Source organism: Doryrhamphus excisus, chromosome 12 (genome assembly GCF_030265055.1).
Source record: "Doryrhamphus excisus isolate RoL2022-K1 chromosome 12, RoL_Dexc_1.0, whole genome shotgun sequence".
Classification (NCBI taxonomy): domain Eukaryota; kingdom Metazoa; phylum Chordata; class Actinopteri; order Syngnathiformes; family Syngnathidae; genus Doryrhamphus; species Doryrhamphus excisus.
Genome location: NC_080477.1, coordinates 14,526,955 through 14,550,067, shown reverse-complemented (window position 1 = coordinate 14,550,067; position 23,113 = coordinate 14,526,955). Strand labels below are relative to the sequence as shown.

The following is a 23,113-nucleotide window of genomic DNA, read 5'->3' as shown; positions in this document are numbered from 1 at the left end:
TGTTCGCCTTCATGTACTGTTTCAGTTTGTCTGCTTAGTAAAATATTTTATAACGGCACATTACACCTACAGGAATTTTATCCTATATGGGGGGAGTCTGCTGGAATTTTTGGTCCATTCAAACAAGAAAAGGTCATAAAATTGCTACAATAAAAATGTAACGTTACATGTAATGGTACAAGAAGTAAAAGAATAAAGTTATGCTAATTCTTAGAAAAGTATATAATCAATATAAAGCAGTAATTTCACATAAATAAATAATAAGTTTATAAAAGTAAGGGCTGTTGTGTGCGGGTTTTTATTTTTGTTTTAGAAAAGGTCATAGTATTCAAAAATAAGCGCTAATTTAACAAGACTAACAAAGTAAAACTAGGTAATGCAAAAATACTTTCACAAAAATAGTCATAATGTGAAAATACAGCTGTAATTATACAAAAATCATGTATTTTTTCAGAGGAAAATATTACAGTAATATCAAAATATTACAGAATAAAGTCAACAATATTAAAAACGGTAACATTGCGGTCATAATATGATGAAAATAAAGCTATATTCAACAAGAATACAGTTGTATTACGTATTTATTTGTTTCATTTTAGAAAAGGTCATAATATTATAGTTTTACAAAATAAAGTTGTACTTTTTTCCTGGAAAAGGTTATACCATAACAAAAACAAAGCTGTAATTTTACAAGAATGAAGTTTGAAAGCTTAAGTTGGTTTTCACAAATATACACGAACTGTGATTTCAATTTGTTTCTTTTGTCAGGCTTGTTCAATTATATAACCAGAGGTTTTTTTCCACAAATATTCAATAGTATTACATGATTAATATTGTGTATGGCGGCTCTCAATTTAGGCTCATGTGAGAATATTGACACCCACTTGTTAAAATGGTTATTATTTAATGTAACATTATCTCCGAGTTAGAGAGACACAACGCAAGAGAGGAAAAAAAAAACAAAACATCAATGATAGGCTACGTCTATGACCTTGCTGTGAACACAGTCATGTTCCAGTAACTGAGTGAGTCTAGTGAGAATGTGCCAGGAAGTAGACTATTACCGATGTTGTTTGGCGGCGATAGTGCATCTTCGTGTTTAAAGGACAGGCTGGACAGCTGAGGGGTGTGGTGAGACGCTGTGTGAGCGTAACTGGGGTTCCCATCTAAGCCCATTGCACCATAACCTACAAAAGAAAGGGAAAACAAGTTGTAACTTCTGGTTCCTGGTAATGTTACCAAACACAGACATGAATCAAATTACAGAACATCTTCTGATTGCTAAATTTAATTACCTCCTTAATCATACGGACTGATAAACTGGATAAAACACAACAATTAAGAGTAAGGATACCTTAAATACAGGGAGTAAAAAAAAGGTACATAAATGGGATTCCTCTCTAAGATGCAAGTTCAAACAGAAGTTAGGTCTCAGAGGAATATTGAGATTTAAAAAAAACTCAAAAGAAAAAGACTCAAAATCTCTTCCCTAAATCCCAGCAGCTTGCGGAGCAGTTTATCACTTCATCAAAAACTACTTTACTCGCGGAGCGAACAAGAGCAGAGTGCACAGTGTCTGTGGAAGTCACATCAGCGCACACGTCCACATTTAAACCTCTAACCTCTCGGTAACGAGCCCCAGTAGACTGACGGGAGCTTTGTTTGCAATGAAGGAGATTCATGGAAAGTCTCCATTTCAGATTAGAAATGCAGATGATTGCACAATTTCACAATGAATAAAAAAAAACAAACACGTGAAACACATACGGCAAACCAGTACACACGCATGTACCCACAAATACTAATTATAGTACCTTACATCCTAGATTTTTTTAAATTTAATATTCTGTCATTTTTTAACTTTAAACCCAAGTATACTAAACTAGCCTATATACTGCACATATACTACATAGTAAGGCAGCTATGTCATAGGATTATTGTTATAGTGACCACAAGCAGTATAATAGGCAAATGAGTCAGTTAATTAATTCCTATTAATGCATGTTGACAACTGGTCATTATGTTGAATATTAAGTCAAAACATTAACACCTTCCATCCATCTTCTATGGCGTTTATCCTCATGAGGGCCACGGGGGTATGCTGGAGCCTATCCCAGCTGACTTTGGGAAAAAGGCGAGGACATTAACACCTGCACGCGATAATACTATAACGCTACTTTAATTTAACAGTATGTTTACTGTAACCGTAACAATAAACATGCTATGAAGCTTAATTCAATGACAGTCGCAGTCACCACTGAGCATTATTATGTTCATAGAAAAATCATTTCAAAGTCAAATGCTATGATCTCATATCATGATGTGTGCTAACAGGTTACACTGCAGCAGGACTGTTTGGGAACTCTGTCAAGACAGCTTCCAGAAAAGTGTCATGTCAATCCTGACCAGGGGCATGTTGACCCAGTAAAGCAGTAAAACATCCTGGCCAGACACAACACGGCTAACAAAGCCAGCTACATTTCATATATATATAATAGTAGAAAATACATGTTTCTTCCCTGGATTGGAGAAAACTATTGTGACGGAATGTTTACCTTGGTTCCTGGGTGCTGGGGGGCTCTCCACACAACTGGGGAGGTAGGTCCCACTGGGAAAAACCCTAGACTGGCCTGGTGTTGGCTCTCCAAAGGCCCCGACCCGGCAAGGGCCTGAACCTGTAAACTGTCCAGAGAAGTGCACTGTGAAGGCCCCGAGTCCACAGTGGGGATCCTCAATAGGGTCTGCAGCACCCCAGCTGGGCTCCTGCTTGATGAGGGAGTGGTGAGAGGACAGGGAGTTGTAGGGAGAGCCAGGATGGAGGTCCAACAGTTGTGTCCACTGGCCGCAGCCCCCGGCAGCTCCACTTAAGGAGGGCACCGGCGGTCCTGGAGTCAGGAGAGTCAGATCGCGGACATCGGAGCCCGGCATCGACATGGCTCCGCACGGTTCGGTCAGCATTGGAGGTTTGAGAGAGAATCCAAAAAGAAGGACGGAATTCCAGTGAGGGATACCTCTGGGAGACGCCAGTCAGTCACACAAAAAGAAGCCGCTGTACACTTACTACCAAGACATAACTCCCATGAAGTCATGAAACATATCAGGAATGTGGGGATGTGCCTGCCTCCCTTCGGATGTGTAGCGAGTGGGAGTGTGTGTGGTACCACAGCCTTCTTCCTACGTCTCTCTAACAAAGTCTGGCTTTCCTTCAGCCCCCCTAAATGCTCAAATACTGGCAATAGTCACAGGCCAGGGTGGGGGGCGGAGCCAGGGGAGGCTGACGGTGACCCACACTGACTTCTCAGCAAGCTCTGACTAACCACACACTTGCATTAGTTTAGCCAAGGTCAAGTTGGGCTCTCAGGATGTGTGTCAGTGCAGAAATGCATGCGGACGTTATAAAGCAGCTTAAATTCATTAGAAATGTGTTGAAGGTATGGTTTAAGTAAATGGTTTAAGTATGGTTTCATTTTCTGCTTACCCGAAGCAAGGGGTCTTGAAGGTTAGGGCCGTGGGCCATCTGTGGCTCGCAGGTTGCTTCATATTGGTCCGCGGCACATAGTACATATAAACTTAAACACAAATTAATTAAATTGCTAAAAAGGCTCAGTGTAAAGCAAAAACGTTCAACCTAATAACTCATAACACATCTTAAAAGATACTTATTACTACAAACGTATTCATTTTGCACTAAACTGAACTGAAGTAATCTATTTCTTACTCTCCATACAACTCAGACCTCAAAATGATGTATTCGGCAAAATTCCCCTGCCCGTGAAGGATCTTTCCAAATCCACCACCTCTTGATAACATCAACGAGTAGTGCAAATTCAAGTTAGAAGACAGTGAGTATGGACCCACTCCCGTCCTCATCACTATCTGGAATATTCCTCTCCAATTCCAGTGAAAAAATGTCAATATAGTATAAATTGTGAGGGACTTGGTGTGGTGTTGGGGGGACTGGGTGGTGTGACATCACAAAGATGCAGTGAAAAGAAGGATACCGTCAAAATTCAGACTGCCATTCTAGTAACTCCCCGATGCAAAATAAGCAAGATGTCATGATACAATAATCACACACTATATATCCATTTTTTATATCCATGCAATGTCCTATTGGTGTTCCTATTGGAGTCATCGAACATTCATTCATTCATTTTCTATGTTGCTTAATCTCCATTTGGGTTGTGTGGGTATGATGGATCCTATCAAAGCTGACTTTGGGTGAACGGCGCAATACACTGGACTAGTCACCAGCCAATTGCAGGGCTCATCAAACCTTGTCAGCTAAAACAATCTACTCGTTGTTATCCTTCATTCTTTCATTTTCTGCTGGAGCCTATCCCAGCTGTCTTCAGGCGAGAGGCGGGGTACTCCCTGGACTGGTCGCCAGCCAATCACAGGGCACATATAGACAAACAAACATTCATACTCACATTCACACCTATGGACAATTTGGAGTGGCCAATTAACCTAGCATGTTTTTGGGAATGTGGGAGGAAGCCGGAGTACCCAGAGAAAACCCACAGGGAGAACATGCAAACTCCACACAGAGATGCCCAAGGGTGGAATGGAACTCGGGTCACCTAGCTGTGTGGTCTGCGCGCTAACCACTCATCCGCTGTGCAGCCCCGGTTGTTATCCTTTCATCTTTAAATTTGTTCTAAACCAAAGAGTTGTCTTATATTCGGGTCAATACAATAAAACGGTGTTGGTCCTGCCTTTCATAACAGTTTCCACTCTTCTATGAAGACTTTCTGTGGGAATTTGTGTCCATTATTCTACGCCAGATGCATCCAATTATGCCTTTATGTGTCTTGTTTGGAAATGACCTTCCCCAAAGTGTTCATACAAAGTTGGAAGCATAGAAATATCTCAGATGTCTTTGTAAGGTGAAGTATTGGGCAGGACTAAAAGGGTCTAGTTGATGAATAAATTGAGAATTATGGCTCAATACGTTCTTGTCCATATATTGTATTCTTAAATTAAGTCCAACTACTTGTGTGTTTTATGATTCTGGAGAAGATGAAATGCTCTCTGACTTCATCTATTCTGGGAAGTAGTACAGAGGCTAAGTCATCTCCCAGAAGAACAGCCAGACATTCAGAGGATGTCCACATAGCTGACTTAAAAATGGAAGCAGATTAAATTATTTCTCCCTAAACAATTGGTGAAACTTCCATAGTCCACCCACGACAAACAAACATAGATTGTAAATAACGCGCTACAAGTACTAAAGGTTGTGGCACAATCTTGTGCCGTTAAGCCAAGTCCAACGCTTGGCCGTACCTTCCCCGGCAGAGTCTTTAGCGAGGATTCATCAGAGGTGACGGGTCTGAGAGAAAACAAGCCTTTCAGCCTACGTGACGGATGGCGGTCCCCAAATACGGCCATTCGTCTACAGATCACTCTGTGGTTAACTCTGGGTTTAAAACAACATGAGAGTGGAGAGGAAGGCAAACGGTCACTACTTGCCGTGACCCTTAACAAGAAACACACAAGAGGAATACTTTCTCCAGCGCCATGAGGGAATTTGAGAAGGTTTTGTCTCGGCCCGAAAAGCCACATGATAAACTACACAGATACGTGACCTGCATGGCAGGGACACGTGAAAAACCCATTACTTGTTTTTTCATTTGGACACAAATCTGTTTTGATGCATTGCAAGACACGTACAATCTTTCTTTTTTTACAAGGACAAAAACATGACGCTGGCATTTAAAAAAAACACACAAGTCATTACTTTTAAGCCATATCACTCAGGCAATTCTGCAGGTGGTGTTTTGGCCTTCAGTATGCAGATAAGACGCTAAAGAAAGACTGTTTTCCCCTTTGTCCTCTGTGTCCTCTTCTACGAGGTTACAACTTAAACGCAACCAAACGCCTGACATTGCTTCTTCTTTCCCGTAACACATTGTTTGCGACAACAGGAGAGAGATAACACCCTCACCGCCATGAGTACCACGTCTGCACACACTGGTCACTTCATTAGGTACACCTGCACAGGCTAATATAGCTCCAAAGAAAATCTGCTTTTAGATAAGATAAGGTAAGATATATTGACAAATGTCATCTTACCTATTATTGCTGCTTTTCCCTGACACGCTATCGTATCACTTCTGCTCACATCAGTTTGAGGTACTGTTTTTCAATGGTAAGTTCATACGAACCTAGGACACCCACTGCACAAGTTGAAAGGGTCTCCCGTCTTTTACTGAAGAGAACTCTGAGGACAGCAAGAAAACAGAGTAGTATAGCAAAGTGGATCATGATAGAAGTATCAGTAAAGAAGTACAAACTGAATACTTAAACTACAGTATACAGTATTCCCGGATTTGTGAATTTCCACGAAGTAGGCTTCCTTATTCATAAATGAAATAATTTAGTAGTTAGAACATAGAAAACCTGTTTACAACTGTCTTCCCTAGGGGAGCTGAGTGAGGGACAGACAGGAAGTGACATCAGAGGTTAAGAGTTGAGTTTCAGCTTTGCATGCGTTTTGGCTGCAACAGTAGCTCAATGTTTCTCAATGAAAATTACAGTAACATTACTGACATCTTGTGACCAGTGTAGAAAACTACATATCAATGTTTTTCAATGAGTCTCGTTGAATACCTTATACAAGGTCAGGCAAAATGATCTGAAAAATAAAACCCTTTTTTGTTTCTTTACTTTATTTGCCTTTTATTTAACCTACAAATGTTAGGTTAGAAACAAAAAAGTGTTTTTATTTTCTTTACTTTATTTGCTTTTTATTCAACCTACAAATGTGTCAGATCATTTTGCCTGACCCTGTATATGTATTCGAGTTCAGGCATTTTTTGGGGGTTGAAAATGCTTTAATTTCTGCAAAAATACGTAACAGTTGCTTAAATATGCATGTTATATGTAATAATTGTCTGTTTTCAATCACAAAGCAGTATGATGTATTAATTAATATATTTTTGAAAACCTGCAAAGCTGTGAAATTCTGTACTGTACTACTTAATAGGTAGTTTCTGATTGTACTTTGTTTTCGCCAATGAAAATGTATCATGAACAAATAAAGCTGTGACTAGTAGAGCGGTGCAGTGGAAAGAGGCATGAATACAACACATTGAGCAGATTTATGTTTCAGCCCTCCACCAAGGCCCCTAATAATTGTGGTGCATCATAACGTGAATTGTGTTTGTTTGTTTGTGCATCCCTTTGTCAGATTGCTTCCTGGTTCATGTTGCAGTGAGAGGTTCCGCTATGATTCTACAAGTTGGATGATTTCATTGCCTCAAAGCAATTCAAAGAAACAAATTCCTATTTGTGCAAGTTCAAGCTCCTTCCTTGGTTTTGTACTTTTGTATATAATCCTGCTGCCTGCATCTGTCCTACTGTTGTTTCACTATGGTCAACATGACCGCATAGTCCTGCATTGTATGAAAGTACAAGTCTGTGTAAAATATCACCTTTGTAAAAATAGAATTTCACCCTCACAGATGTGCAGGTATAAAGGAATACAGCTGGGAAAGTGTATCATGTTTTTAGTAAACAGAATGGTGAATGCAAGTCATCCCTTAATGAAGAAACATCGCACAGTTTTTAATTCTCTTTCCTATCAACAGCAAGGGCTCTTCAAAGAGTCACATATCAGAAGCTGTGATAAGAACAATCTGTGGGAGAGAGAGTATCTCCACACTGTGTGTCAGACACAACACTTGTCCACTGATGTTTAACACACACGGTTTTGCTCCTTCTTTGTTTTCACTCTCTGTAACCACTAAACCCAACAGTGCTCTCTCCAGTTTCTATTAGAATCATTTAGTGTTTCCACAAGTGTTTAAACCAAGCACGTGTGGATTTTACCTGAGTGGAGTTGACCCCCCAGCCCGCCTCACTCAAAACTCTAAATAATAGTAGTAATAATAATATAAAAAAGTTTGAAAACATTTTTGGAAAATACCTGCTACGTCTTTTGCATTTGGTCTCATTCAATTGTGTACTTTAATAAAGAGTGGTAGAAAGACATAAAACCAAAGAGAACGACTGTAATTTATCAAGATGTAAAAACATTCCTAGTCTGATAAATCATAATGAAAACATTTTTTTGTGTGTTTATTTAATGTTTGATTTAGTGAGACATCGTACAAAAAGTGTATCAGTATGTTCGTATATCATTACAAAAATTAGCTGAATAACCCATGTCTCATCCCAGCAGGAGCCAGTGTGTCAGGTTCAAGGCCGGCCCAGTTATAGGTGCTTTACAGTAAACTACAGCCTCTTCCATATTGTTACGCCCAGCAGCAGCTGCATTTGTGGCTTGCAGGGCGTCAGCAGGCAACACACAAAAAAACATTGCACATATCTTCAGTGGTTACTGCATGTGTTGTCATCCACCTCGATGGTCATTGTCAGCGCTAGACAAGTCAACAAGCCTGGAAATGACTCATACACTTATGAGCACAATGATGGGGGTAGGGGAGGAGGAGGGGTGGGGGGGGGCACTTTCTCTAAGCTAATAAGCTTTTACGTTTAAAACTAAAAGTTCCATGTTTTTTTCCAATCCTTGTTGAACTATTTTATGGTCTGGTCTGTTTTATCAGATACTCTACTTGAGGGTTCTTCAATTAAAATTGAGTAAGGTCCCATTTACATAACTGACTTGTATATGTTTCTATGTTTCTATGCTGCTTGCCTGCGCTGAGGATATAAATTTCGGAAAAAAGGGAAAGAAATGTGTTCATGTTTCACATAAGGATTGTAGATGATGGGTAAAATTCCCAAAACGTTTTCCTTTAAAGGTTTCACATTTTGTTGTTATTCTTGTAGCTGACATTAGAATTTGCTTGATTTTGTCACACAATTCTTAATTTTTCTGTAGGTCTTCTGCAGCAGAGCTCACAACTCTCCTGTCAGTGAAAGATGGTTTGTTTTGCTCCAATATTCATAGTCATTTTCACATTGCTGCCCTATAGGTTATAATGTGGTATGACTCATAGATTTTTCATATTTGGACCGGAACGAATCATTTTCTGCGATCCCTCAGATACTCTCCCAAGAATGATGTGTGTTTTGTCAGGTTCTCACGTCACATTTGCACTTTTGAGCAGCAGTTTCAGAGCATATGAGATACATATAGAATATGGATACTGCAAGAATGACCATATGGAAAAACGGAAGGATGGATGGTTCTCAATTCGCTTGGCATGTAAACAAATGATTTAAGTGGATCATTTTGAGTGACGTCACTGTGTTTGCTGTCACGTAACAGTAATAAATGAAGTCATTACACTGGTAAACTGCGGCTGCGATTGATCCGCGAGCATGATATTATGTTATTACTATACTTCCCATTCACTTTCTTTGGTCACGGGTCTGTAAAGGCCCATCACCATTTGGTGATGGCTGCTCTACGTACATCGTCAGCACTGATGAGATAGTCTGCATTGCTATCGCAAAAGTGAAAGGTCATGCAGTGAAGCATGACTCTAATTAGTATTACAGAATCTTTGGTTTCAAGCCAGATTAATTTAATGTCTAGTGTTGTTTGAATGTGTCGTTTTTAACACTCGTACAGGCCTGTGAGTTTGGGTAATATAAACACTGTTTGATGACAAGAGGCCGCTCCATCCACTGCAATGACTCAATTTCTTCTTCTTTTTTTTTTTTTACAGCTGCCATGAGGTTGAAAGAGAGCACACACATTCCACGTCAGGAGGATGAAAGACCTCTAAGTTGCCATGATTGATCACTGTGGGGCTATGTGTGATACGAAGCTAAGTGATATGGAGCGACAGTAATTTGTACTAATATTCTTACTTCTATCATAAAATTCTAACTGAATGCATGTTAATATTTGGCACATGAGTACAGTAAGAGTTGATTCTCATCGTATACTCTTGCTACTTAATTGATTATGTGGAGGTGGAGGAGATAATTAATCACAAGGACTTAGCGGCTATTAAGGGCAGACCACAGAAGTTTGTGCACGTGTGCTTACACAGCTAGGTGGCGGCTTCAGTACTAGAAGGTCGCAGGTTCAAGCCTATCCAGGAATGTAAAATTAAACAACCCTGAAACCATGGTGTACGGGGTTTTGTCAAACCTTTGGAAGAAAAGGTACCACCAAAAGAGGTACCACTGTAGTCTACAGTATATATGAAGCAGCTCACCCAGCAAGCACAAACAGTATTTATGTCTAACATTTCTTTTCTTCTGTATCATAATGCAAACAGGTGCATTTTGGTTGATTTTAGGTTGAAGAATGATGATGAGAATAATAACCACATTCCTTTTTATTGCATAATGCAAGTAAAAAGGGTGCATTTCATTGGGCTTGCACAAGTCATAAGATAAAGATGCTTGAAATGTTTTTACCACATCTGACTCCCACAAACACTAAGATCATGTCTGCTAAAAAACCTCTACTGTGTTTCTTTTTTGCAATGGTGTCTGTGCATGAATGCGAGGAGGGGGTGGAGTCGGCTTATAAGTAATTAACAAGCAATCGACCTCACCTCAGGAAGCAGGGAGGTAACTCATGCAACGCATCCTGACAAGGTCACTGGCTGATAGATTAGCCTGAGCGAGGGGATTTTTCAGAGGCGGTGGAGGCAGGCACAACTGTGGGAACCAGACAATTAGTGGGTGGAAGGTAGGCGGCCATGTTGGACGGTGACCATGATGATGCTTTACATGGGTATACTCACTGCTTAGGCTGGCGGACACCAGGGATAGACTGCCTCTTAATACGCAGTCATTTATCTTGCAGGACCCTGATTGGGCAGTTTGCCATGAGCCTAGAAAGAGGGACTTTCAGTCAGATAACCTGGGGTGCTACAAAATAACCAAATAAATGTATCATTTGTATATACAGTGAATGAAAACATTTTATACCGCTTTGAAATGATGGCAATACTGGAAGGTATCGTAATCACCCACTTAGGTAGACTACATGGCAATAGTTTATGATTTATAATAAAACTGGAACTGAAAAAAGATGCAAACCCCTAAATTTATTGTAATAGAATGTTTGTAATTTGACTCAATTAATATTTTTCCTTATTTTACTACATTCTGTGTCACAATTTTATGATCATATGGGACGTAACAATATATATCTATCTATCTAAAATATCCCCTTTTACATCCATTATTTTCTATGCTGCTTTTATGCAACATTGTTTCAAAAGAAGCACCATCCTCAACAAGGGATGTCGAGAAATGAAGATTAGAGAGAAAAATATACAAGCACGCATATGCATCAGTATGCCTATATTGTCATCTAATGACTAAATGTTCTATTATATCACATAAGCAGGGTAACAAAGCAAAATGAAGACTAGGAAGAAAAGAAAAGTCTCCAATGCACCTGGACCTTTAAAAAAAAACATATTCAGCACTTGAAATATGCCAGGCACTTGACAACTGCTGTTAATCAGATAATGAAAGGCTCAGAGTTACACTAGCACACTTGTCGAGAAGGAGCTATAAATTGTTTGCCTAGACAGCCTACGAAGGCAGCTGAGAGTGAGGGTGGGATTTGGTACCAGGCACTTGCCTTCCCAATGAGATGACGCATCGTGCAAGCACAATGGTGAAATACTCCATCAGCCATTTCCCCTCTTTTTTTTCTCATTTGAACACCAACTGTAGAGAGTTTAGTTCCTTAACTGTAAGTGCAGAGAGAAATATGTGGCAAGACGCCTTTCAGGGAATAATGAGTTAGCGTGAAGTACCTCAGTAGTCCTAAAAATACACTGTGACAAATGAACTGTGAGCAATGCAAAGGAAAACAAGTCCTGTGTCTTCACTCTTCGACTTAAGCCAGGCAACACCTTCAGATGTATGCAACATGACTCCACCGTTTTTATGCTGAACTTTTGCTCCACTTACCCTTTTCACCCCACTCACCTCCATCACCCTGCGACCCCGCCATTGTAATAACAGGCAGGATCCCACTCGGCACAGAGGCCAGTGGGGGTACATTGGAGGGCCGCTGGCCTCTGACACTGATGGTGTTTCCGGGTTGAACGGACCTACAATGGTGGTCCATGCAGCTTAATCAGATAACCTCTCCTGAAGATCAATTTCACCTCTCATCCATGCCATCCAGGGTTAATCTCCCAGAGAGAGGAGATTGATATCTGGAGAAGAGAGAATGAAAGAGGTGGTGGAAGTCTGGGTGACATCAAATTTAAGAGCTTGGCTGACCTTTGAAGCTGAGGATATATTAGCTCATGATATCCACCAGGGATTCACCCATATATGTGAAAGGAATAAATTACGTGGAAACAATAATTAAAATTAGGCATCTTTACAACATTTCAGACAGATGTCAAATCTCCGCCATGATGTACTTTTTTTGCACTGGCTCTTTAAGAACATGACACCGGAAGTAAAGACTTGAACCGTCACTGTTGCATTTTCTTTTCCGGTTAAGTCTCCTCATCTGTGGGAACGTGGAATTCATCACAGCGGCGCACTAAGTCACCAAAAAAATGAGCGTCCCGGCATTTATTGATATAACGGAAGAAGACCAGGTAACGCTCTATTCTAAATGTGAATTTTATTCCTTTTCTGACTACGGATTACATCAGCGATGGATAGCATTTAGCGAAATTGTTAGCAAGCTAGCTAGCTAATATGCCAGGAACAATCGGTACCAGTTAAGCTTAGCGTGGATCAAAATGGAGAAGCCTATGTTGTATTGTGTCTAAGTATTGTGTGATCGTTGTGTGTAAATACAAGTATTGCGCGTTTTCGTCACACTGTATTAATGGCAAGTGCTGTCACATATGGTACATTATGCTGTTGGGGATAGCTAATTATGCTAGCTACTGAGCAACCTCAAGTCATAATAAACAGGCGTGACATGATACTACTAATGGAAGCTACCAGTTGATTGAAATGTCTGCAAAAACAAAATGTAAAGTATGTTTTCCTAATTGTGATACTGCAGTGTATTCCATTATTCATTCATTCATTAATGGGAGCTGATCTATTATCCATAGGCGTTAGAACTTAGAGCCTACATCAAATCCAAAGGAGCTGAAATCTCCGAGGAGAACTCTGAAGGTGGACTTCACGTAGATTTGGCTCAGATCATTGAGTCTTGTGATGTTTGTCTTAAAGACGACGATAAAGGTAAGCCATCTGAACAGTTTTTAACATGCTCAACACTTTCTTTTCTGCTATTAGCATACAAAGTAAATGATAAAGAGATTTTTGCTTTGGTCGTGTGGCCACACTGCTAGTAGTAAGACTGTTATTCTCACACTTCCATATACAGTAATTGAGTGAGACATGCAAACCCCACACAGATAGAAACTGGACTCCATAAAAGAATTGGGCATCATGTGTTGAATGTTGGCATGGATGTACATAGCTTCTGTATTTACATGTCAGCCTTCTCTCTGTCTTGCTTTGCAGATGTGGAGAGCGTGATGAACAGCATTGTATCTCTGTTGTTGATCCTGGAGACAGAGAAGCAGGAAGCTCTCATTGAGAGTCTGTGTGAGAAACTGGTCCAGTTCCGTGAAGGAGAAAGACCTTCCCTCAGGATGCAGTTGTGAGTCCTTTTCTTCACTTCTCTTAGCTTCGAAATCACTCAATGCCACTCACAAACTTAAATAGGCATCCTTCGATGCGTTTATTTGTACAACTGGACTTTAGCACTCAAGAATTAATTGTGGCACAGTGTCTGTCCAAGGGCATTATTGAGGAAATAAGCTGTGTATATACAGTAAGCATATACCACTGTTTTAAAAAGAAAAACGGCTTGATGCATTTTGCCCACTCCAATACTCTTTGCTCTGTCTTGCAAATATCAAACTCCCTATGTGTCCTCATTTCAAATGTTACCTAATGGGGTTCTACCTTCACATTCAAGGTTGAGCAACTTGTTCCATGGAATGGATGAGAATGCTCCAGTCAGATACACAGTCTTATGCAGCCTCATCAAAGTGGCCGCTGCTTGTAACGCCATCTCCTTCATCCCGACTGACCTCGATCAGGTAAAATCAATCAGAAGCTATTTTTTTTTATGGTTTGCCTCAAGTTGCGATGTTATTCCTTCTTATACTGGACTCTTTAAATGATCGGTATACTATTGAGCAGGTGGCCAAGTGGATAGTTGACTGGAACCTGAATACAGAGAAGAAGCACACACTTTTGAGGCTGGTATATGAAGCACTGGTGGACTGCAAGAAAAGGTAACACAATACCTCTTTAACTGGTTTATTTACAATCGTCAAATGTTTAAATAGGTACACCTAAACAATCTAATAAGCACCAACACAAGAGCAAAGTCATCTATTCTGCCTTTATAGAGACTACAGTGGTTCCCCAATTTTAGATTTGCGTTGTATCATACTGAAATCATTTTTTTGCCCTTTGCATGTAACTAGAAAGCATAAAATCATCATCTTTTGAATTTACAGTGACGCTGCAGCTAAAGTGATGGTGGAGTTGCTGGGTAGTTACACAGAGGACAATGCATCACAAGCACGTGTTGATGCACACAGGTAAACTTGCACACCTTTTGTCTAGTGGTCTAGTGATCATCTTCACATCTACACTTCCTCCCTACTGTGTGTGTCTTTCCTTTTTTCTCTTAGATGTATTGTCCGAGCTCTCAAAGATCCCAACACCTACCTGTTTGACCACCTGCTCACCCTCAAACCAGTGCGCTTCCTGGAGGGAGAGCTCATCCATGACGTGAGTGTTAAGAGTGCAACTTTGGTTTTATTATTAGTTGGTGTAGCCATCTGATGGTAGAGACAATAAATCATATTTTTAACTTGAGCAACACTTTTTAAGCCTGACAGCGATATTGTACACAATAAATTCAGACATGATGTTGACTGCCCCCCCCCTTTTTTTTTCTCGTTTTACAGCTGTTAACCATCTTTGTAAGCGCAAAGCTAGCCTCATACGTCAAGTTTTACCAGAATAACAAAGACTTCATTGACTCTCTCGGTAAGTACATTTATCATGTGTAGTCACATACACAGTAATAATAATATACTGTATCATAGACACACTGAATTGAACAAGAAATAATACTATGAAAATAAAGTTATAGAATTGCAAAAAAAAATCACATTTATGCTCCTAATACCACTGCCATGTAAGCACTAGCATTTTCATAGATGAAGAGAGATGGTTGTCTTTTTTCCCCCCAAAAAAACTTTCTCCATAACTCTTCACCTAAATTAACCTTATTGTTATACAAGTCACAGCATTTGAGCCTGCTTACAACCGTCAGTTCACACAGAGGAGGAATGTGCACCCATCAGCAGGGTGGCTGGCCTTCACTGCTGCAGGATCAGTTTCAAATACACACGTGTATAGGATGGACCCCTTGTGTTAATAAGTAGCATCCCTGACTGTGTTGCTCTTTTAATGTAGAAGTAATCATCACTGGGGAAACTCCCAGAGTCAAGAGTGATGGCGTGCGACGGTTTAGTGTCTAATGATACGTGTTTCACAGGCCTGTCTCACGAACAAAACATGGCCAAGATGCGTCTGCTCACGTTCATGGGCATGGCGGTGGAATTCAAGGAGATCCCCTTTGACACCATGCAAGAGGAGCTGCAGATTGGAGAGGACGACGTTGAGGCTTTTGTCATTGATGGTAAAGAAGCTTCTCAACTGCTTCATTCAGTATGATGCATCTCACAAGAGCCAGACATCGAATACAGTATTATTATACTGTGTGTAGATTTTTGCTCACAGTGTTGTTCATGTTTTTTTTTTTTAGCTGTCCGGACCAAGATGGTGTACTGCAAAATTGACCAGACACAGCAAAAAGTTGTAGTCAGGTACTTTTTTTATTTTTATTTTTTTCATTTTTATTTTTTGCTCATCTCAGTGAAAGCTGTATCAGAGTTGTTTAGTGATAGACATTCAGTCCAGTTGAGTCATTTTTCAGGTCATGTTGCCTTATTAGTAATACATTATGTACTCAAGCTGCTGCCACACCTGCCTCGCACTTTGAAACCTGCTTTAAACCTTTATTAGGTTTTGGTAATGCCACGTAGATAAGTAAATACACTGTGTATTGAAATACACTATGTATTTGCTTCTGTGTTCTCTATTTATCTGACACCATTACTGTTGTTTGGTTTCTGTGTGGTTATCCCCCTTCCCTTCTGCTTGACATATGATTACACCTGAGGATTCCATCCACCTTGTGGATAAATATAGAAATTACACTAAATATGGGAATATTTTGAAAACGGTATTGGTAGCACCCTTGTCCCAAGTGAACTGAACATTTTGATGTTGGGTTCCATCCATCCATTTTCTATGCCGCTTATCCTCACTAGGATTGTGGGCATGCTGGAGCCTATCCCAGCTGTGTTCGGGTGAGAGGCGGGGTACACCCTGGAATGGTGGCCAGCCAATCACAGGGCACATATAGACAAACAACCATTCACACTCGCATTCATTCCTATGGACAATTTGGAGTCACCGATTAACCTAGCATGCATGTTTTTTTTATTTTAGCATTCACATAACTGCTTTTAATTGGATATCATGTTGCTATAATATTGCAAAAGAAAAAAATATTATTGAAAGCTGAAAGGAAAACATGTGAAATGAGAAAATTTTCGCTGACTAACAAGCATATTTGGTTATTTCATGTCCATAGGTTAACAATGTGACTTAAAAATGTTATCTGTTATCTCCATCAGCCACAGTACATACCGCACCTTCGGAAAGCAGCAATGGCAGCAGCTGTTTGATAGCCTCAGCTCGTGGAAAGCCAATCTAGCAACTGTCAAGACCAGCCTGCAAACTCTGTCACCTTCGGCCTAAATCCCACCTTCAGCTGCCTCATGATGGATTCTCTTCCCTTCCAATTACTCACACACACACTGAACTGCTTTTATATACATCCAATAAAAGAAACAGTGGAGATCAATGCCATTGATTGTCTTTTTTTTTTTAACTAAGATTGTTTTTAATTCCGTAGAACTTTATCCTCAAGCATCCCCCAACATCTGTTTTCAGTAAAAGGACAACATGGCAGTATTAGATGAGCTGTGACTTTGGGTTGAGGAATTGGCTGCAATGATGAGGTCACTTGCTGGGGGGAGAGACGTGAGAGGTGTCGACGCTAATGTGAACTATGATGAACCCGCTGTGCTGAGGTCAGCATAGTGTGTTACTGTAATATCAACACATGGGGCTCGTGGAGGATGATTCACAGGGTTGCTAGGCAATGTCCAGCTGGAGTCACCATGATTCACCAATGTTTTGTGTGCCTTTTACAAAAGTCGGTTCTCAAGCTTTGGTGAAAAAAACACAAGTCCTTTAATTGTCCTCACTTATTTATGCCTAATGACCAACTTCCCATAAACTGCGTAAGTGTAAATATGTTTTTTCCTCTTAAAACAAGTCAATCGTCAGAGCTTCAGCCTAAAACTATACATATCTAATGTAAGTTATGTTTCTGTTGCTTACATATTGTAGGGTTTTAACTTTTTTGCAGTCCGCTTTGGAATCCACATCCCAATTTTAACAAAGTGTATCATAGCCTGATCAATTGTATGGCGCATTAGTTGTAAAGCTTCATTATTTCCCTTGCTGTTTGTCTGCATAGCCTCTCCCTTCACTCCTGACCTGTTGTGCTCAGGCAACAGCATCTCCAGGCTTTTATCAAGTGGGGAGTATATCATAAAACACATTCTCAGGAGCACACAGTCGGGCCGAAAGGTGGAACGAAGTGCAGAGAAAACCAGGCTTGATGGAATGTTTGCAAAGCGCTGTATCTTGGCTGGAATATGCTCCTTTTTTCCTCTTTTTGTCTGGCTACTGATCCCTCTCCCTTGCCTCTAATTTGTCTCACTCACTGTGTTTTTTTTAATGTTCCTTCAAGTGAGAAGTCCCAGATGTAAATACAGGGGTCACTTTATCTGCTGCAAGGCGCTATGACCCTTTTTTTCTTATCTTAGTCAGATAGACGGGCTAAATAATGAAAAGCTACCTTATACTTGTATGGCAATTAAGAGTCATAAACACCAACCTCACCGTGGGAACTATTGAAGAACCCTATCCACTTCTTTAGCAGACAAATTTCTCATTTTGATTACAATATTGCAGAAAGTGACAAACACTGGGTTGACATCACACGCCAGATAAAGTCTGGAATTCATCATTTTCTCTGTGTCAACATTCCTCGGGATAAATCCTGAGAGTTGACACAATCCAGACATCTCGCCAAGTACAAGAGAGGAGGAGCTCTCATTGTGCCTTCAATTAGCACCATGCGGTAGTTCAGTATGATAAAATCCAATTACGTCATATCTTTGCTTTACATAAACACAAGGCTGCGAGAAAGACGCTTGCATGGATTGTGTGAAACATAAGGCCAAAAACCATCATCAGAAAAACAACCACTTTTGTGACCTATAAATGTAGTTAGAATGTTGTATTCTTGCATTAAACAATGCCAAAGTTTCAGATAATGAGGTTTGCGCATTTGGAAGTGAGCCCTGAAAGAAGTTTGGGATGGCTCAAAACGCTCTGTTCCAAAAAGCGTGGTAAAAGCTGGAATAGGTGCAGATTCTGGAAGATCTATAAAGCTTTGTGTGCGGGTTATTGTGTGTAGCTGTTCTATAGTAGTTCACAACTCAATACAAATGGTCAAAAAATTAGCATAATAGGTCCCTTTTAACATTTTGGTCACCCTTATTTGATGCTAAATGAAGTAATTCGTAATTTAACACCACATTTTGTATTTCCTTTACCACCCAACCGTCTCACCATTAAATAAGTTTAATCTGAAGTCCATTGTAGAGTGTCTTCCCCTGGAAATGTAACTCCTGAATGAGCAGAGCTTTAGTGCTTTTCAAAGATGTTTATAGATCCCCAAAGATAGCATTGTATTACAAAAGTCATTTGTGGCTACCCATTAGAGGAGAAGTTACAGCTCCTGAAGCTATAAAAGCATCAGATAGATTGAGATGTATGTGCTTCAAATGTTTGGGCAAAATGTTGACTTTTAAAGGGTAATTAAAAAGAGATAGCCCTTTAAATTCCCCTGGAGTTTATTAGACAAGATGGACCTATGGAGTTACACCACATGAATGAATGAACGCATAAGAGAAAGTGCTGCAACGTAAATAACATTTTGTTCTCTTAAGTGTACATTTTTCATTCAGTCGTTTTCAAAAAAGTTACATTTCCTTAAGGATAACTTTAGAAGATTTTGGAAGATCACGGACATCAGTCACATATTTGAACTCAGTGTTTCTATTTCCAGTCGCTCTCCCAATTATTCTAAATTCTATTTATGTGCAGCATTTATAAACTTGCAGTAGTTTGCATCAACAAAAACAAAAAATCATTTAAATAGTCCAACACGTCTAATATCACAAATTTAAAATTATCACTGACTTTTTTTTCAAAAATCATCACACAGTATTGTTATGACTTATGAACAATACAGATCTAAATGTTTCCATTGAATGAAAATGTATTTCATTTTAAGTTTTCCCATGCGGAAAAAAAATCCACTTAATAAAAATAATGATAATTATATAGTATATTACAAAATGTATTACATGTATATTTTTGTTTAAAAACAAATAAAAATCTATCTACAAATCTACAATCAGTGAAGAGTCGCGCCTCTGCTGCCATCTAGCGGCCGTGAGCATGTACATAACCCATCGTGTCATCCAGGTAACGCGATCGATTGATTGAGTCTGGGCAGGTAGTTGTAGGAAGAGAGCGGAACATCAGTCGAGGGTAAACAAGTTGTCTTTGAAAAGCAACAACAAGGGACTAGCTCGGAAGCACTTATTCTTTCTTTAAAGCATCGTAATGTTGATCAAGTGAAATAGTAGGGAAAACAGGAGACGGGGCCCTTTGGACGTTTCCTGTTTGGAAGTTTTATCAGCCTCGACATTGCGACACCTCCGTTGGTTTTATTTTTGTTCCCCATAAGTAGACTTTGGCTCTTGGTTATATAAACGATTGGTTCGTTTGAATATTTTTTTGAGGGTGAAACTTAAATTTGTAGCCTTTTAATGCTCCCACCGCTGGTGCCATGTTACTTCGTCTTCACTACCTTCCTCTTCCTCCTGCCCAGTGCAGAGCTGGCCTGTGTGATGAGATCAGCACCGGAACAGGAAAGGTCACCAGAGGAAGGTGAGGGGTTTTCCTCCTTAAATTATGCCCCTATCAGTCATAATAACGAGCTTATTATGGATGTAAATGTATTTGCACTGTCAAGTGTTTGTAGGTGAAGGCGAGGCAAATTCGTTCCTTGGTCGTCATCTGATGTTTAACCGTTTCGACTTTGAGATTTTCGTCCCTGGAAATTTGGAAAGGGAGTGTTATGAGGAGGACTGCAATTATGAAGAAGCAAGGGAGGTTTTTGAGGACACTCCGGCTACAGTTAAGTCGTGCACTTGGGTCATTGATTGCAAATGGACATGCTTTGAGGATGTATTTTTGTGTTTTTCAGAATGATTTTTGGAAGAAATACACTGCAGGTAAGAAAAGAATAAACACAGACTGCCCTGGCGTAGTCTGACCGAAACATGGCCACTAATTTGCATCTCCGACCACCACCAAACATTCATACACATATTGTTGATTGTGCTCAATTACTACTTTCCACAACTCCAATAATAAACACGCTAAGTAATAATCTCTGACTGCCAATCATGTACGTTCCGATGGGTGTCCTGTGAGTGAATGTGTTGTCAAAAAAAACTCTTGCATAACTCAGTGAGACTGAGACACTGAGACACCAGCACAAAACCTGTTTAACCACCCTTCAGAGCACATCTAAAGGTTGATGCTCACTCGTCATACCTGCATTGCTCCTCTAGGGCTTTTGTTTTTAAGGAGTGATATTTATTTTAACAGTTGTTGATCTAAAGCAGGATAGCATCAGAACCCTGTGATGATGTTTGTGCCTTGCACCAATCCACAGAAAAGGAGAAGCAGCCCTCAAAAGTGGACATTACTTCCCTCTTGGTGGCACTGGTTGTTGTTGGGGTGATCTTTGTCCTGGTGGGCCTCCTCAGCTGGTATTTTTGTCCAGGCAAATGTAAGGACGACTTCAGCCGAGCCAGGTACAATCACTATCCCTGATTTTGACTCCATTTACTTTACTTATATCTAAATGTGTAACGTCTTTGAAACAAGGTTTTACATCCCATGAAATGTTATTTTGCACACCTCAAGTTTGGAACCCATTATTGTTGCTGCTGGACTGGACTACCTAGCATGCCTTGCGGGCATTTGGAAATAACAGTTTTAAGTTACAGTAGTGTTATATAGCACTTAGCTGTTGTTTATCACCCACATAGATTTATGTCATGCGTTAACTTGCTGTGGATGTGTTTTGCTTCTGTTTCGTTGCGCCGTGAGCAAGTATATTCATTCTGTTTGATCACCACCTATATATGGACGGCCCCCTGACAATTTTTGACGATGATTACAGTTGTAAGAGAAGTGTATTTGTAGCTATGATAATCCATAAGGAGCACAATCACTAGCAATATTTGAGCCAACTTGTTCACTGGAATACACCAATCATGCCACAGGATATTATGTACGCGTTTATCACCCTCCCACAGCTCAGCTCGTGTACGTCCCAGGAGAAGCAATGCGCCTCTCATCATGCGTCGACTAGAGGAAGTGTCCTTACAGCCCATGCCCCCGCCGCGTATGGAGGATGTGGATCCCCCTGGACTGCCCTCTTACGAGCAGGCCATCGCAAAAAGTGGACAACACGATGCCCCGCCGCCTCCTTATCCTGGGTATTTCTTCATCACTTCATAAATTGATGAGTGAGCTTGATCATCAGAATTATTTACACTTTTTTTCCTCTTCTTTCACTGTAGTTCGAGAACTGGAAGTATTCGTCGGTAGAGTTGTCCGAGGACCTTCACATCTTTACATGACCACAAGATACAATGCAGGCCTTTGTGATTGAGTCACCTTTTAATTTCCGGAATAACTTACAAAGTATTATGTGCAGCAGCTTGTATTATGTTTCATCTTAAATTAACTTTGTACAAAAATCCTAAAGGCTACACTGAATAAACGCTTTTACCATTTGATTCTAACTTCACTGAAGATAAACTGAGAGTGGTCGTCTGTAACATCAAATCACATTTTACATTAACACAATACTAGTGTTTACATTTCCTAGTGCAAGAAAACAGCACTAAAACACATTTTAATGTTAGGACAGATGGAAATCATCATCATTGTTTTGCATCACTATTCCATTCTAATTAGTAACAAGTTATTTCAGGAGCAGCCGCTACATGCAAAGTAGCACTGAGCACTTTGTTCTTACAGGCTCCCATGCTTTACCCAGTAGTGTCTTTTCAATGTTATTTCAACACTAACGTGGAGTGAGAGTGATGTTATGCAACATGACTAGTATGTAGTATGTTTATGGTGACCTTGACACAATACAAGTATTTTTACATTTCTGACTCTGGTGACGATGAAAGCCAAGAAAACAGCAGTAAAATACATTTTGATAAGATGAAAATAATTGTGCAAATTGTCTTCATGAGAAGGGGTCAAATTTGTACTTGAAGTATAAATCTTTGTTTTTTCTTGATACTTTGAATAAACTAATATATTAATGACATGGTTTGTTTTTTAAAATTGCCTTTGTCATCTTCAATACGTAATTACACGTCCAAGTACTTTATATGGAAATGAGAAGGAACATGATAACGGCATGCTTACAAACAATTCCATAAATTCAAATAAAATATCAACATTAACAACTACTAACAACAACTAAATAAAAATGTATTTACTGATGAGGGAGATTGCTAATATTGCTAAATTGAACTTCAAATTTTGAAAAGCAAGTCAAACACTGGTTGCATATTACATCCAAGAATCCCTCCAAGAATGGATCTGAAACCCACTTTTGGGTTGCGATCCACCAGTTGACAACCTCTGATATAGAAGATCTTTGCTGTAGGTTCTTAAAACTTCATAGTTAAATGAACCATTTGGCGAGGTGACATATTAATGTATGAATTGACATATACTCAACAACAGCAATAATGTGGCCGCTAAAACAAATGAAAAGTTGAATAACTGATCCAGATGATACATGGCATTCACTTTGATGTTCGTGTTTTAT

At 39.8% G+C, this 23,113-nt stretch overlaps 3 protein-coding genes across 10 annotated transcripts in view; 2 read left to right on the top strand and 1 right to left on the bottom strand.

Moving 5' to 3' along the window:
- wt1b (WT1 transcription factor b) overlaps positions 1-23,113 on the bottom strand; it is a 44,299-nt gene that overhangs the window by 6,193 nt on the left and 14,993 nt on the right. For 4 of the 8 annotated variants that reach the window (XM_058088569.1, XM_058088572.1, XM_058088566.1 and 1 more), the window contains 6 exons: positions 11,863-12,113; positions 10,677-10,766; positions 10,485-10,590; positions 3,479-6,223; positions 2,556-3,013; positions 1,065-1,187 (listed from right to left, as the gene is read on the bottom strand). In XM_058088569.1, coding sequence (XP_057944552.1) covers positions 1,065-1,187; positions 2,556-3,013; positions 3,479-3,564 — 667 coding nt within the window. In that variant the 5' untranslated portion in view covers positions 3,565-6,223; positions 10,485-10,590; positions 10,677-10,766; positions 11,863-12,113. Of the gene's footprint in view, positions 1-1,064; positions 1,188-2,555; positions 3,014-3,478; positions 6,224-10,484; positions 10,591-10,676; positions 10,767-11,862; positions 12,114-12,180; positions 12,327-23,113 lie in introns of those variants that run through there. The other 4 variants (XM_058088567.1, XM_058088570.1, XM_058088568.1 and 1 more) reach the window with 4 other exon arrangements.
- eif3m (eukaryotic translation initiation factor 3, subunit M) lies at positions 12,372-16,897 on the top strand. The gene is made up of 11 exons (XM_058088573.1): positions 12,372-12,509; positions 12,981-13,113; positions 13,399-13,537; positions 13,859-13,982; positions 14,086-14,180; positions 14,409-14,492; positions 14,586-14,685; positions 14,865-14,946; positions 15,461-15,604; positions 15,731-15,791; positions 16,668-16,897. Exons 1-11 carry the CDS (start codon positions 12,468-12,470, stop codon positions 16,789-16,791), a joined length of 1,128 nt encoding a protein of 375 aa, XP_057944556.1. The 5' UTR covers positions 12,372-12,467; the 3' UTR covers positions 16,792-16,897.
- On the top strand, positions 19,662-22,582 carry prrg4 (proline rich Gla (G-carboxyglutamic acid) 4 (transmembrane)). Its single transcript, XM_058088574.1, has 6 exons — positions 19,662-20,130; positions 20,216-20,379; positions 20,450-20,477; positions 20,924-21,065; positions 21,573-21,755; positions 21,840-22,582. The coding sequence occupies exons 1-6, from the start codon at positions 20,010-20,012 to the stop codon at positions 21,865-21,867; spliced, it is 666 nt and encodes a 221-aa protein (XP_057944557.1). The 5' UTR covers positions 19,662-20,009; the 3' UTR covers positions 21,868-22,582.

Coding starts and splice junctions, on each gene's coding strand:
- eif3m (XM_058088573.1), top strand. CDS start 12,468: ATGAGCGTCCCGGCATTTATTGATATAACGGAAGAAGACCAG. Junction 13,538..13,858: donor CCTTCCCTCAGGATGCAGTT/GTGAGTCCTTTT, acceptor TTCACATTCAAG/GTTGAGCAACTTGTTCCATG. Junction 15,605..15,730: donor TGAGGCTTTTGTCATTGATG/GTAAAGAAGCTT, acceptor TTTTTTTTTTAG/CTGTCCGGACCAAGATGGTG.
- prrg4 (XM_058088574.1), top strand. CDS start 20,010: ATGCTCCCACCGCTGGTGCCATGTTACTTCGTCTTCACTACCTTCCTC. Junction 20,478..20,923: donor TTGGAAGAAATACACTGCAG/GTAAGAAAAGAA, acceptor ACCAATCCACAG/AAAAGGAGAAGCAGCCCTCA. Junction 21,066..21,572: donor GACGACTTCAGCCGAGCCAG/GTACAATCACTA, acceptor ACCCTCCCACAG/CTCAGCTCGTGTACGTCCCA.